The 15,708-nt window shown below is 38.8% G+C and overlaps 2 protein-coding genes across 2 annotated transcripts; both read right to left on the bottom strand.

Moving 5' to 3' along the window:
• Positions 1-1,685: 1,685 nt before the first annotated feature.
• On the bottom strand, positions 1,686-4,840 carry LOC127761481 (uncharacterized). The gene is made up of 4 exons (XM_052285778.1): positions 4,538-4,840; positions 3,434-3,513; positions 3,292-3,350; positions 1,686-2,282 (listed from the first exon to the last, which is right to left on the bottom strand). Exons 1-4 carry the CDS (start codon positions 4,802-4,804, stop codon positions 1,978-1,980), a joined length of 711 nt encoding a protein of 236 aa, XP_052141738.1. The 5' UTR covers positions 4,805-4,840; the 3' UTR covers positions 1,686-1,977.
• A 1,100-nt stretch (positions 4,841-5,940) lies between these two features.
• On the bottom strand, positions 5,941-14,926 carry LOC127761216 (negative regulator of systemic acquired resistance SNI1). The gene is made up of 15 exons (XM_052285469.1): positions 14,761-14,926; positions 14,556-14,622; positions 13,888-13,981; positions 13,179-13,241; positions 12,964-13,053; positions 12,067-12,135; positions 11,513-11,594; positions 11,366-11,415; positions 10,988-11,191; positions 10,847-10,917; positions 10,698-10,767; positions 9,360-9,425; positions 8,163-8,315; positions 7,258-7,382; positions 5,941-7,027 (listed from the first exon to the last, which is right to left on the bottom strand). The coding sequence occupies exons 1-15, from the start codon at positions 14,882-14,884 to the stop codon at positions 6,943-6,945; spliced, it is 1,413 nt and encodes a 470-aa protein (XP_052141429.1). The 5' UTR covers positions 14,885-14,926; the 3' UTR covers positions 5,941-6,942.
• Between the last annotated feature and the right edge of the window lie 782 nt (positions 14,927-15,708).

Genomic DNA, 15,708 nt, shown 5'->3' on the forward strand with positions numbered 1-15,708 from the left:
TTCCATACTGTACTTGCTGAGTATTTTTATACTCACTCTTGTGTTTTATTTGGTTTTAGGTACATATTGAGACCGACATGCATGGGCGGGAAGTAGCACCCTTATATACACATTTATCTGCACACTATCAAACTATATTGCCTAGGTTCATAATGATACTTAAACTATATTATGGTTCGGTCTTGTAATAATCTTTTAGATTTCTAATAGTTTCTTCCCCATGGATTATAAGGATGGATCGTATTGTGGGAATGATATTGTTATTAATTTAACTTATAATATAATTGACTGTCGTGGATGTCCGTATTTACAGGGGAGATTCTGCTGAAATTTCTAATAATTTTGGGAGTTAGTGGTTTGAGTGTATTTTGGTGTGGCACTTTAGGTACGTGGTTACCTAGGGTGTTACAGAGGTTTTGAAGAGATAAAACTTCTCAATTTGCGGACCAATAGTAGGTAAAAAGTTAAAAATATGTTTACTTTTTAGATAAATTTTAAACTATAGAAGTTAATTTATTTTGGAACAAAGAGAGTACGTCTCGGAGACAAGACACTCATGTTGTGTTGTGTTGTGCTGCGTTCTGGGGGGGGGGGGCTTATTTATTGGTCGAGGGGGAACGTCGAGGGCTTGTTCCCTTTGGAGGAAAAAAACATTTATATTTTCAAGGATTAATTCCTACAAGCATGGTCTATAAGGAACGTAAGTATAGGAAAAAAAATTCCTTTCCTACAGAGAGACTATAAAAAAATTTTCATCTGCTCAAATTTTTTGAAAAGTTCTTATAGATTGAAGTGTGCATATATTTCTATTTCTATGGGTTAAAATTTCTTCAATCATCAGTTCATCAGTGTGCAGTGCAATAAATACTCCCTCCATTTTTTTTTAAGTTTGGTACCATTAACTTTTAGAGATAAATTTGATCATTAGTATTAAAAATAGGATTCTTATTTATTTTGTTATAATTCGTTTTTATCATTACATGCACTTTTAACATAACTTATTTTTTTGTATTTGCATAAATTTTTGAATAAGATGAATGATCATACATTTGAAAGTGAACGGTGTTAAACATTTTTTTTTTGCGAGGGAATGGTGTTAAACATTAAAAAAACTGTAAAAGTTAATGATGTTAAACATTAAGAAAAGGAATGGGTATATGGTTAACTAGAAACCAATTTAACCAATAGGATAATCGAGCTAATTAAGAGAGATTAACAAAATGCAATGCATGTCGATTGTGTTGTGAACTTATGTGATTCGACCACTTTGACATGATAGATCAAGCTTGCATAGTGTACGTTCACTGTGCTTGCACCATTCTTCTAAAAAAATGGTGTCATTAGATTTGCAATCTTGCAATGAAAAATCCAACTAATCACAGCTACTTTTAACAGTTTCTAAAATGTGTCCAAATTTTGAGCACTCGCAAAGTCCCAAGTCACATTTGCACTCAGTGCACTAAGGCTGTGTTTAGTTCCACGCCAAAATTAAAAGTTTGACTAAAATTGGAAGTTTGAAAAAAAAACGTTGGAAGTTTACGTGTGTAGGAAAGTTTTGATGTGATGGAAAAGTTGAAAGTTTGAAGGAAAAGTTGGGAACTAAACTCAGCCTTAACAAAAAGTCAGAACAGCAACAATAACGGCTGACTTCAGGTTAAGTTTACACAATGGTTTTTGAGAGTGGATAAGGGTTCTGGACTTCTGGTTCCACCATGTTATTGCAGACAAGAGGTTCAAAAGAAACGGCAGAAGATAGTTAAGGAATTCCTCCTAGGACTTACGGCTGTAACTGCTTAGCACTTACACAAATTTTTCTCATGGTATTATGGTATTATTGCTACCACACAACCGTAGAATTGATGTTCAGCTAGCAATCTCAGAGTGATACGCAGTGTATTAGTGCAATCTAGACCCTGCCACTGTAAAAATGCACTGACATGCTCCAGGAAGCTTTGCTATTGCAGGTCTTCAATCTTGTCACATGGTTGGCATTTCAAGCACTTGCAGGACATCTTTGAACTCAAACTCATGTGGTTCTTTGTTGAAGCGCTCTACAAGCCTGTACCTCACATCATTCAGGTAGAATGAGTGAGCACTCTCTAAAAGACATTTCGCCTCTGAATCAGTCAGTTTACTGGTGAAAACAACGTCTCCTCGGATAAGCACTGTATCCTTGGTTTCTGCAAACTCTGTATAATGAGTGATCGTATAGTAAGGGCTTGCTTGAGTGCCCCTTGCTTTGTAGTCTTCAAGTCCGGTGAAGATCATATGCGGCATCTGAACTGGGATGTTCAATAAGAAAGGGTAGAACAAAAGGCCTAAATATTAGAAAACGTGCTGAAAATTCAAAATTCTAGTGAACTTAATCAATTAAACCAGATATACAGAAGAGGTGAAATACTGTACTCAAACCTACTATATATGGTTTTCCATTGCAGAGTAACAGGAAAACAAACAAATACTACTACCAGTCACCATGAAAAATGAGGTGCAGGATACTAAACATAAAGATCAAATGCTGAAATTGGTTACAGCACCTTAGTTTCTACACTAACTTGCATGTGGATAGGATATTAGACACAAACATGAACCATATCAAAAATAACCAATTACTTTACTTCTACAACCAGAAAATGGATCAGGACGTGGGTTCATATAATTGTTCAATTTGTTAGGCACATGATCAAAATATTCCAAAGAATAAGGAAACTTCACTTATTTCATTTAGTGGTAATCAACAAAACATCTGACATAAAGTTAGATACTTCCAGAATAAGAGTTAAACGAGATTTAGGTTCCGTCCTTGATCAAAATTTTCCACAAAAAAGGGGGAAACTTCACTTGTTTCATTTAACAGTAATCAACAAAACATTTGATATACAGTTAGATACTTCCAGAATAAGACGTAAACAAGATTTGCTATTATCTTGCAATTCAAAAGGCATGTTCTACGTAAGGGACTGAGGTTGTGTTCATTTCCCACAGTTGGGAACTAATCCCTCCAACACGTAAAACGGAGCGACTCATTAGCGTATGATTAATTAAGTATTAGCTCTTTTTTTTTGAAAAATGGATAAATATGATTTTTTTAAAGCAACTTTCGTATAGAATTTTTTTGCAAAACACGCACCGTTTAGTAGTTTGAAAAGCGTGCTCGGAAAACGAGAGGGGTGAGTTGGGAAAGGAGGGGGAAGAACACAGCCTGAGATATGAGAAACGCTATATTGAACACAAAGATTAGTTAAACAACAAAAGATAATTACCACTATATGGAAAAGACTGAGTAATAACCTTGCATGAACATGGTAGTATATCCAGTTCCTTTCCACAAAGGGATAACAAAATGACGGCTACAAACAAAATGAAATGAAATTGGTGAGACAAACAGAAAAATCATAACACTACAACATAATTCAAATCAACAAAGAAATACCATGTAGCTGATCTTTGCTCCATGAGATGGTAAAGCTTTGCACTCATAGATGCACCTATATGACCTCTCCCCAAGTGGTACTATTGTTCCAAGAAACAAAATTTCAGCCAAGTAAATTGGAAAAAAAAATGAAATGGAACAAAAAAGATACGAGTTAACAATACATAATGCAGCTGATAGGATGTGAAAAATAGAAAAATCACACTTTACGATTCCCTTATGGAATGAAATGCTTTAGTACTGGAGTCTGGACTATTCTGGTGTACTGATGTCATATATATCATTTATGCATACAATAAAAGCTAGTCATGGATAATTGTGTAATTAATTCTAACCACCTGGTGGTGAAAAGAGTTATCACACCCTAAAAGAAGAGGCAGTTGTAGAAATACAGGAATACTGGGTAGTTTAGACTACCTGGATTCTCTTCGATTTACCCTCATACCCTCATGATCCATAGTACGCAAGATGAATTCAACACTACTTAAAATGGCCATCTTACCACATTTCCACTACAGTGCATGTATCAGTGGTGGAGCTACTAAGATGCATAGTTTGCAGCTATACCGCTACAGCTGTAGTTTCAATGTTGTTGGCACAATGCAAACTATATATCCCTATTTATATGTTAGTGTATAGATATATAGTGCTCCATCATTTGAACTAGTTTGTCCATTTGCTAGTTTTTCACTTATTTAAAATGAATTGTGACATCTAAGTATGCACCCCAATTATCAATATCATTGCTCTGCCGCCACTGGCATATATTGTGATATTCGGCCAATATTTGTTCAGAAAATGAAACTACGTGCAGAAATTATTGTCCGCTATGTTCTTTCCTTAGAAGGTATTCCTAGCATCCCTATTAACAAAGATGCTAGAAAGTTATTTTCAACGAATCCCGGGTGACCAAAGTGAGCACATTCCAGTTTGTTGATTTCTTGCTTTTAGATACTAAACTTGCAGTTGTTTTGGCTAATTCTGGAAACATAACCGAGAAATGAAACCAGGACGATCTTCTAGTGCAGACATTGGAGGGGATCCCGTCAATGGCACATCGAAAACGGAACAGAGCAAAACGAAAGGAAATGAGGAGGCACTGACGTCATCCCAGGCGGCGACGAGGTGGTCGGGGGAGAGTCCGCTGGCGCGCTCGACGTCGAGGATGGAGGCGAGCGGCTTGGGCTGCAGTGGGGTGAACCCGGTCGCGAACCGCGAGTAACCCCTCCGCGGCGGCGCCCACCCCCACCCCCACCGGGAGAGGAGTGCAGGCGGCGCCGCGGGGTTCGGCGAGGGGGGAGGGGAGGGAGCGGGGCGGCGTCGGGGTGAGGAGGCGGCGGAGCGCAGGAGCCGTAGGGGTAGCCGCCGCATCGCCGGAGAAACGGGTGGGTTGAAGCCGGTGAGGAGGAAGAAGGGTTTGGGAATTTTTGTAGTTGATGGGTTAGGTGGGACTTTGGGCCGTGCCGGGCTGGCACTCCACGGCACGGCCCATCGTGCTCGACTCGACATGCCATCCTCAATGGCTTGGCTCGGTGAAGCGAAAGTAAGGCCTGGTTCCCCCAATCTTTTTCTCAAAAACATCACATCGAATCTTTGACACATGTATAGAGCATTAAATATAGATTAAAAAAATTATTATACAGTTAGAGGGGAAATCGCGAGATGAATCTTTGAGCCTAATTAGTCCATGATTAGTCATAAGTGCTACAGTAACCCACATGTGCTAATGACGGATTAATTAGGCTCAAAAGATTCGTCTCGCGGTTTCCAGGCGAGTTATGAAATTAGTTTTTTTCATTAGTGTCCGAAAACCCCTTTCGACATCCAATCAAACATCCAATGTGACACCTAAAAATATTTTCTTGTAAATATTTGTAACTTTTTTACCCTTGTTCTTTATTATATATTAATATATCACAGTAGGAGCCTCTCCTACTGTTTCCCGTCAAAAAAAAATGTGACACCTAAAAATTTTCTTTTCGCGAACTAAACAGGCCTTAAACAGAAGAGTGGGAAATTCACACAAGGTGGGAAACCTGAAAGGTGAAACTTTGGGAGTGGAAAAATGAAATCAAGGAGGGAAACCTGAATAAATTCCTGAAACACTGGAGGGAAAACGAAATGGACGATCTTCGTATGGTTTCAGGCTTTTAGATTCAGTCGGTTTTTTGCTCTGCTGACTCTGTGGGATTTAATTTGTCTCGTCAAATTATATAGGCAGGAAATTTAACTCTGCACTGCGATTTTAATTGAAACATCCACTACGAATTTTTAAGACAAAACTTAAGGAGAAACAATTTATTAATAATAGGGATACAAAGTTGATGCATGCATAAAGGGACCCGCCCCTTTATTTATCTTTATTTTCTTTATTAGGACAGGGTTCGCGTTTTATTGTAAAGAGAGAGCTTTTCATTCTCTTATAGAAGCCCGCGTCCACGCGAGGTAAAGCCCAGCGAAGCTGCAGCTCGAAGACTGGAAAAACTGCAAGTTAGCTCAGTTGGTTTAAAACGGCATATGTGAGTGACGGTTGTCTCGTTAAAAACCATGCACCCTTCAGTAGGACTCTCGACAAGGAAATAAGAGTACAACAATTAGCTTATATTGTTACATTATTCGTTTTGATTGGTATCATCATTGTTGATGTCAAATTCTACCAACGCATTGGTCATTGCATCGGCAATCTCTGGATACTATAGACAGTGTTGTGTCCATTGATCTACCTCCATCTAGTCTTTACGACAAAAGATTGCATCATCTATCTCGGGTGCAAGACATGATCTCTGTTCTTTAATAATTCTTCTAACCTTCCTAAATGTTTGCTTTGAAGAGACAGATGACACCGGAACCAATAGAATATCCCGTACAAAGTAAGCTACCATAGAAAGAGTCTGTTCTTTTGGCACTACAATGAAATGCAAATCGTATGCATAATAGTACAACCACAGGAGAAAGAAGTTGTTCCTTCACATATGCATGGCTCGTGTGTGTTTGTGTGTGTGGATTGAAGCTTAGTACACTACCTCAACGTTGACAACTTGACATGCCCATAAATACAAGTTTTGCTTTGACTGTTATTATGACGTGAACCATTGATTCCTGGAAAAAAAGAACACGTTATAGGCCTTGTTTGGTTAATTCCAATGAGAAAGGGATTATAGATTTATAGGGGTTTAATTTCACACCTCCAATTCCCCTTCAGCCCCCTTGAGAGAGGAATTAACTGAGCAAGCACATTTTGGGAATTTTTAACCAATCAGGAAATTCCAAGCAGTTGATATCCTCATTCAGATATCAGGAAGTGTTAAGTGAAATGGATATTCAACACAGATGCTCCAATTATGTACATTAACTCCAGATAGATAGTAGTAGGATAAACTAATATGAACAGAGGTAAGCATAATTATGCATACGATAGATGAGATGGCAAAGGATGCTACTATCTTAAAGACCAAAACAAGTTGCCAGAGCAAATCATCGAACGAATGTGCACTTCCAAAGCCTGCTCCCTATCTTTGTTTGTTCTTTAGAACTCTAGCCATTGACGCAGCAGTGAAGAGAGCTTCTTTCTCAAACGGCGAGAGCTGCATATCCCTGCGATGCCAATAAAAATTAAAAGCCATAAGAAATAGCCATGAAGGAAACAACAGTTTCTTTTCTGATTATTGCTAATAATATGCAACAGTGGCTGCTAAACAACGACCAGTTTGCATTTTTAGATAATGGAAGCTTTATTTAGACTTAGTTAATTACATCAAGACGACCAGTCTACTGACAGCTTTAGAAACCTGGTGGCCACTGTGGTAGTGAAATAAAATACTCACGGGTTGATTTTTCTCATATTATGAAAAGCAGATACAAAACTCTCAGATATCTGTAGGAGAGTCGCTCCAATCTTCTTTGTTGTATCACTATCTTTGCTAGAATCACATTCCAGATGAAGGCAGACCTGGAAATATACAATGATTAACCGAAGTGGTAGATTGTACTGACTGGAAATGTATCAAAATAACATGAGGAACAGGAAAATTTAATACAAAGATCTCAAATGTTTTCATGCTTCAAGTTGATTAATGATGACATTCTCGGATTATGGTCTTGAGTTAAAAAAAAAAAGGAGGGGGAACATGCTATAGACAGTCATGCTACATTCTCTGGAATGCATATAGCAAGGTTCAGCTGCATGTAAGCAATTAGGATGAAGTGATCCATGGCACATACACAGATGTCATTGTATCTACACTGCTAAGAGATGAACCGTGAGGTGGTAAGCCATATAAATTAGGAAATTATTTATGCACAACTAAACACCACTACAGCGCACACAAGCTAGTCTATAGTGGAACGCAGATGCTTAGGGCTGGTTTGCGGTTACTGCAATGTGCTGGCTGCACAATGGTTTGAATCTAGATAGTTAGAGGAACTTAACTAAATAGTAGCCCGGTGAAAAAAACAAAATATAGTATAATTCTTCTATTACAACTCAAAAGGATAGCTTCAACTACCAGTTACAATCATAATTAGAAATAGATGTTTTTTGAAGAGCCACTACTATCCAAGTATTGCCCAATGCAACAGACTTATATTTTGTCACTCTAGACTGTTATCAATTTATCATGCTTGGAAGAAAGAAAAAAAAACTCAATGACCTATGCTGTCACAGAACAAAAATAAATAAATTTATGCATCATTGCGATAGTCTGCATAGCAAATTTTTTAAGTTCCTAACCTGGTATGCGTTTGCTAAGAGCAGCTGGACAACTTCTGAACTCATCTTTTTAACAATGGCTTTTGTGGTTGCAGCCGTTGAAAATAAAGTCAGTACATTTTCCAATGTCAAATCGTGTTGTGAATTATCAGATCTCCGAGTACGAACTGCAGGCTACAAAGAAAAAGGAAGACAACAATTATTACATCTAAGACTATACTTCCACTACGAAAGACAAAATGTACAGTTAATGTACGTGATAATGATCAAGAAATTTACATATTGCTGCATGAAAATATCAAGAATGCAAGTAGCTCCCTCTACTCCATAACAAATTATGTTGTGCCTCAATGCAATCCAAAAAAAAAAAAGATATGCCATTATTTCTGAGATATGTTTCCTCCTGTTCCTTGAAAAATATTTAATGTGGCTATTCAATGGGAAATGTTACCTAAAAAATCAAATGTTGCTTACTACAAATAATTTAATATATCTAAAAATTCTAACATGGGTTACGAGAACTAACTTCTAATCTTCTATAGACATTTCTAGAACAATCATTAACCAATCCTACATATAAAAAGTAAGTAATTCGGAGTGATTAGAATATTTAGTTAAGAGGTGCCAGGCTGACAGCTGATATTAGCAAGTCCGCAAATGTTAGCATCAGCACAAGAACCTTTTTTTTTTTTTTGGAATTAGAATACATTTCCATTTGACCGAATTCAAGGCAATTCAGTCTGTTAGATTCATCTAGTAGAAAAGATTAGAAGATGTTCTAGTTTTAAAAACCAGTTTGAAATTACAGGTACAATCTCATGTCCTCCGTTATGGATATAGGAAACAAATTCAGATTATCCCAGTCTAGACATGATAGCAGCGGAACATTCTAAGGTGGAGAAACTATCTAAGAGACAAGTCAAATTGGATCAGCTGGAAAGTGACAGTATTGGTAGTTTGGTACCAAGATTACTCGAGACAGAAATGACCCTGATTGGCACCCTTGGCTGCCGCAGCCAAGGGTCAAGCTAATGCATGCAAGCACTCTAGAAGCTGGCTGTGGCGCAGCTGCAGCCAGGACATTCGATCAAGCTGAATGAGTAAAATAAGTCATATACTGAAACTCTGAAAGGTGTCTCTTGGGGTAATCTTAAGTTGCACTTTTGATGCTTGGATGTCAGGTACTCAGGTCAATAAAGAAACTTAAATTTACCATACCTTGCCACAATATTTTGAAAAGTACTGAAGTATAATCTCCAATTTCCACTTCCATTCCACAAAGATCTGATATAATTTAAGAATAAATAATTAATTTACTAAGAAAGGACAAGCTGAAAAGAAGAATTATACAACTGGAGTACTGAGAGGCCCTGATCGGCACCCTTGGCTGCATCACCGCAGCCATGCATCAGGCTAGTGCAGTCAAGCACTGAAGCTGCTGGTTGTGGTGCAGCTGCAGCCAAGACATCCGATCAAGCCAAAAATGGTGGGCGCGAACAAAAATAAAGTCAATAACTTTAATCTCATTTTCCAAAAAAAATTTCTCTGGCACTCACAACAGTACAGAGTTTCAGGTACAAATTTTATGCACCAGACTCAGCTCAAGTCTCTGTCGTTATTAAACACCATGGTTGACAATGTGCCTGAACTGTTATTAAGAATGCAAGATTACCAGCTACTTATGGTTAAAAGAATTGAATGTTGTACTAGAGAAAATAGGAGCTGGCCAATCAAGAAATGTGCCTGCTCATTGACAACCATTTTAGTGGCCAAATAAAATACCCTTACTCTTACATCATATGCCTTTACAAAAATGACTTATGACGTGCATTTGAGCAAGGCCAGAAATGGTCCGCTACTCAAGTAGGAGTAGGTTTTTTACATTTTACTCCAATGTGACATATTTTCAGCCTATTCCATATCAAGTGTTCACCACTCACATTTCTCCTTTTGCCCTCCCTCTCCCTCTCTGTATTTCCCTTTTTTTTACTCCGAGTCGTCAGGAGCTACAAATATCTCAGGGGCCTTCACAGCCCTATAACGAGTGCATCACACAAACAATTAAGGAGTTCCAGGGAAAATAACAACAGCACAGCTGCCTTAGTAACAGCACAAAGAAATTAATTAGACAGTAAGCTTCTAAAGTTTCATCAAGGCTTCCAATATATGAGCTCTCTGTTCTTTTTATTTATTGAGTATAGATTATTCCCCACTGCAATTATTAAGACACTTGAGAATGTGTAACATGTGGTTGTGGTTCCTAGGCCACATACCTGAGAGACATGGAGTGGCAAATCCTCAAGTTTAGTAGTGTACCTCTATACAGTAGCAAATTGTCATAACCCATCCCCCTTTATGAACAATTAGCACGTGGCGAGCTACATATACTGAAGTGGAAATTACAGGTAGCATGTAGGAACTGTGAATAGGTTTTTATCAAGTTATTGACGCATGACCAACTGATGCAAGCTGAGAATTACTCAATTACAATAACAAAGAATTGTAGATATTTAGGGTAAAAGACAGGGACAAATAGATGGAATGATTTGCAGTTACCAGAAGAAATGGAGATAAATAGCTTATGTTGTAAGTTAGCTCATCTAAAATAACGTCCAAGATAGGATTCCTACAAAGAGAGAAATGGAATGTCAGATATCAAAGGAACCCTAGCTAAGCAAATTGAAGTCAGAAATCAGAAACATAACCTGCACCCATCAGCTCTTGAAGTCAGACCCATTGTGTCTGCTTCTTTTCTAATCAAGTCAAGGTTCATAACCTAAAAAGAAAAACTTGAAATATTTAGCATCTGTACTTCATGCAAGCTATGTGTACAACTAAATACTCACCATAGTGAAAAGTTTCTGAACTGATGCAAGAGCTTTTCTTTCGAATTCAAAAGATATGATAGCTAAGGAAGATTCTAGATCAGGTGCTGATTTAGCAGAACCTTCTTTGGAAGATATGCCATCTTCAACTCCCTGATTATATTGATTGAGCAGAAAAGATATGCAGTTCTTTACTAAAGATTTGAATGCCACCTTCCGTGAAACCTGATGTAATGGATAACAGAATGAATTCCAGCAATACCATAGAGCAACGTAAGAAACTTGCATGAGTTCCACGCCACTTCAATAAAAAAAAATGTTGACATGGAGAAGCAGCACAAGAACTGGCCAATAAATCGAACTAAGATATTCTTTATGGACTCTGGATGTAGATCATACCAGAAGCATCTGTAGAAGAGATTCCCTGAAAATTACCCAGTCTAATGACTCTGTTACAAAACCAGAAGAATTGGTAAGAATATCTTTTTCTATAAACACACATACAAAAAACAGAAGCCAAGTTCATGACTCATGAGTATAACTTACCTTTATATGCAATCTGACGAGGTACAAAATCAGCCTCAAGGGTGCTGACAAGATATTCAAGCAGCACCATGTTCTTTATATGCTAATTTACAACAATAGAGAAAAGTCAAACTATGAAGTCTTAAGCAGCAGCAAAATAAATATTACTATGTGTGAAAAATACAGCCATAGAATGCAGTAATGAAAATATAGAATAAAAGAAACCAATGTGCAATATTTGAGAAATAACAGCTCAATAGGCAATATATGAGATTACTTTCATTAGCATAACAGTAGAAATTAAAAATATATATCCTGTAGGTCAAAAAGGATTAAACTCAACATGAGTTTAAGCACCTTCATTAAACTATTAGAAAGTTGACCATATTGAGGTATAGAACTCTAATTTAAGCTTGATCGTTAATGACTATGGTATGGTCCCATCGTGTAGTCATCTTTTTAATAGTCAATTAGAACAGATATTTATGCTGAGTTATAATATGATGACATATGCTCCTGGATTTCCAATTGAAATACTCCCATCACTCAAAGAACCAAGGCATATTGTCAATTACCTCAATTCCATTATTAGCATCTGTGTCATTAGCTGTTTCAACCATATCCTCGATTAATGATGAAAATCTCTTCAAAAGGGAAAACCAGAATTAGATATCTCACATGCAGAAAAATCAGGATTCAGAAGGCCAAATACGTTGATATGTAGGATCAATAAGTTTGGATATACTTAAATATAGTAACTTAAAATAAAAATAGGCTCAAAAGGCAACTGTAATTCCCAGTTCTTGACAATATACAGTACCATGTACCAACATAATAAGGAAAACATCCATAATCCATTAGAGAACTCAAGCAGTTGAGTGGCTAGGTAGAAATCAGTGCTTAGAACTAGATGACCTAGAGGCTTAGAGCCTTAAACCCAAGCAGCACAACAGCAAGGGGAGGGTACAACTGTACAAAAGCAAAGTTTGTTTGCTTCCTGAGCAGGTTTGGCTCTTCGACCAAGATTGCATAAAGGTAGGAGAAAAAGATTTATGACTTGTGTTTTTATCATGCCTACCGAAGATATTGCCATGTCCTGAGCACTCTGTAACACCAGTGGCTACCACCCTACAGAGGTTGATAGCTACCTGCTCGTCAAGGAGGGACAAGTCGTCGTATTCATCATGGCATTCTGCCAGATGCAGTCAGCAATTAGGCAGGCCTCCAACCAGCCAGCATGGCTCCAGCCTCTAGTGATCCAGCAGGAGCTTTAGCAGATGAGGGCCACAACCATATGTGGCACACAGCTGCTGAACCATTACCTCTAAGTTAACTTGGTTACAAGGATGCATGACAATAATAACATATGATTATACTTTTTGGCCAAAACATGGGTGGGAAGTTTCATCAGCAGAAAAAAAATAGAGAGAAATTAGAACTTGATGAGTAAATGGCATATAACATCAACTTACTGAAGAATCGAAGAGGTGGTCTAAGTGCCTGTTGTTTCCCCCAATCTCACCACAACCAACATCGCTGCGAAGGTGAAATGGTGACCATGCCTGCAGAGAACAAGAAAATACTTAATGGTAACATGTATGACATGAAAATTCAATGGAAGCACATATACACATGGTACTATGTGCTTCAAAAGAAAATGATTGTTGAAACTATACCATCCTTTTACCTCTTTAACTGCCACTAAAGCTTGGCCAGAACCAGAATCGGTCAAATATGCTCTAGGGTATTGCTGCAAGATAACGTAAAAGATAAATGAAGTGAGATGAGATGGCAATTAAAAACAATAGTTTCTGGTGATAGTTTATCATAGTACACAATGATTGAAGCAGAGCTGCCCTAAACACCAAGGAAAATTCTTTAGTAGTAAGACTTCAAGAAGTATTGCAGTATTAAATGGTTTTCACCCCTCAAGAAGATATTAAATAGTGAATCATTGTACATAAACGCCCCTTTAATATAAAATATACCATAGGGGATTCCCCTACTGTTTCAAAGTCAAAAGAAAAATCATGAGCATATGTCCACATTGTCAGAACTCAAACATACTTTTTCCATTTTTCATGTACTTATCACTGTTGAACTCACTGCATAAATTTTGACGATTGTTTTTCCAGCAACGAATTGTAATTTGTAAACATTTAGAAGTACACAATACTGCTAGCTAACATTGGTTAACAAATTAATGATAAGACTCTCATTCATTTTAATCAAACAATTTAAAATATATTAGTGGTCAAAACTTAAATAGTAAATTCAATAGTGACAAATAAATAATACATAGATAGTAAATGATATATACAACCAAAGGGACAAGAGTCCTCACTGCTTGCATAAAAATGCCAGAAATATTGTGAAAGGGATTAGAAACATTTCACCTTCCCCAACTCCATTAAGAGGTGGAGACTTGCCATGGTAAGCTCCAGCGAGCTGCTGTCTTGAAGAATCTGGAAAACGGCATTATACATTCTCCTTGCAAAAGGAAGGAGGATTCACATGAAAAGGTTTTCATATCATCATGAGGGGTTGTGGATTGATCAAACAACGAGCAAAATGAGCATATTTCTCACAGGAGAAAACTAGTTAATCAGAAAAATTACAGAAGAAGAAAATATTAAGTATTCCTAGTGCAAGGAATGTTATAAAAGAAACCATAACAAATACATGCGTGAATTCAGTATTAGTGTAAAACAAGTGCATATCTATGCAAACTCCATTTTAATTAAAAGAAGTGCAGAAGATGGTATGAGTATATATATCAAGAGCTTTGGACTAAATTTATAAAACAGATAAGCAAAAAAAAACATCTGAAGGCTGTGAACAGATAGCCCCGAACATGTACGGAAAAACTTTCAGCAAGCGAAACAATTTCTGGAGAAGGAATCACGAGTATCAATATGCACAAAAAAAACACACACACACACAAAAGATGAGTCCTTATTAAAGTAAGATTGCTACCAGCATGTTCCAGAAAAATTTCACCCCAAGGGCATAGGTTTATTAAACAGAAGGGGGTAGCCTACTACACGAGGGATTATGTCCGTACCACGAAGGGGGAGAGGGGCTGTCGGCGGCAAGGCAGGCGGAGCGCACGGTCTCCAGGAAGGCGCAACCTGCGGGGGAGCGCGCAAAAGATCTATTAGCGCCGGGAATCACCAGGTTGGGCGCAAGAGAGAGAGAAACCTAGGAAAATTCCGGAGAGATTGGAAACGGGGGAAAGGGACAGGGAGGGGACTGGGAGGCGGGGGTACGGTCGTCGTGGAGGTCGCGGGCGTCCTTGATGCCGGCGGTGTCGAGGATGGCCATCGCGTTCTCCTCGATGCTGCCATCCGCGGCGGCGGCGGCGGCGGGTGGCGGCGCGCGGCGGGTCGCCATTTTCTTCGGGGGGTTTTGAGCGGGGTTTCGGGGGTTAACGGCGGGCGAGGCGGGAACAAGAAAGGATGGCTGCTGCGCCTGTGGGGTGTTTTTAAGTTGGGTTAATTAGACGCATGCCATTACTAATTTGAAGGTTTGGAAAAATGCCATTACTATTTGACAAATTATAAAGATGCCATTACAAATCGCACGATACTGGAAACATGCCACGTTCTACGCCTGATCCGCGATTGTACTCGTTTTTATGCGTACCATATTTACGTATGGACCATAATGCCTTTGTGTATGAGTATGTAGGGACCGAGTGGAATCAGTTTGACCAAGTGCATTCACAGTGAACCGTAAACCTAACACTAGGCTTCTCCGGCGACGGCGGGATTTGGAGGCGGCGTCGGCGGCGTCGGCGACGACATCGGGCTTTGGCGGCGTTGGCGGCGGTGGCGGCAGCGTTGGTGGCAGCGGCGGGCTTTGGCGGCAATGGCGGGGAGAGGCAGCCCGATTCGTTCGACGTCGAGCGGCTGCAGCTTTCAGCGCACACGGGCCGCAGCGTCGTCGGCACCATGGTTGAGATGTGCTTGCGGCAAAGCCGCTGCAGTGAACAAATCCAACACCCCGAGGAATCCAGGGCGGCGGTAGATTCAGTGCGGGAAAGAGGTAAACCCCATTGTTTTTCATTTTCTTTTGTTGAAATTCCTTTCTTTTTTGTTTCGTTTTCTTGATTGATGCCATTGATTTGAGATGTATTGTGCAGCCAAAGTGTTGCTCGTTGTGGATATGGGAGGATCTGTTGAACGAATATGTGGAGGAAATGGTTGCTTATTCCC

Source organism: Oryza glaberrima, chromosome 2 (assembly GCF_000147395.1).
Source record: "Oryza glaberrima chromosome 2, OglaRS2, whole genome shotgun sequence".
Taxonomy (NCBI): Eukaryota; Viridiplantae; Streptophyta; class Magnoliopsida; order Poales; family Poaceae; genus Oryza; species Oryza glaberrima.

Coding starts and splice junctions, on each gene's coding strand:
- LOC127761216 (XM_052285469.1), bottom strand. CDS start 14,884: ATGGCGACCCGCCGCGCGCCGCCACCCGCCGCCGCCGCCGCCGCGGAT. Junction 11,595..12,066: donor ATGCTAATAATGGAATTGAG/GTAATTGACAAT, acceptor GTTGTAAATTAG/CATATAAAGAACATGGTGCT. Junction 10,918..10,987: donor TTCAGAAACTTTTCACTATG/GTGAGTATTTAG, acceptor TTTTCTTTTTAG/GTTATGAACCTTGACTTGAT.
- LOC127761481 (XM_052285778.1), bottom strand. CDS start 4,804: ATGCGGCGGCTACCCCTACGGCTCCTGCGCTCCGCCGCCTCCTCACCC. Junction 3,351..3,433: donor GAGCAAAGATCAGCTACATG/GTATTTCTTTGT, acceptor TTTTGTTTGTAG/CCGTCATTTTGTTATCCCTT. Junction 2,283..3,291: donor TACTACCATGTTCATGCAAG/GTTATTACTCAG, acceptor TGAACATCCCAG/TTCAGATGCCGCATATGATC.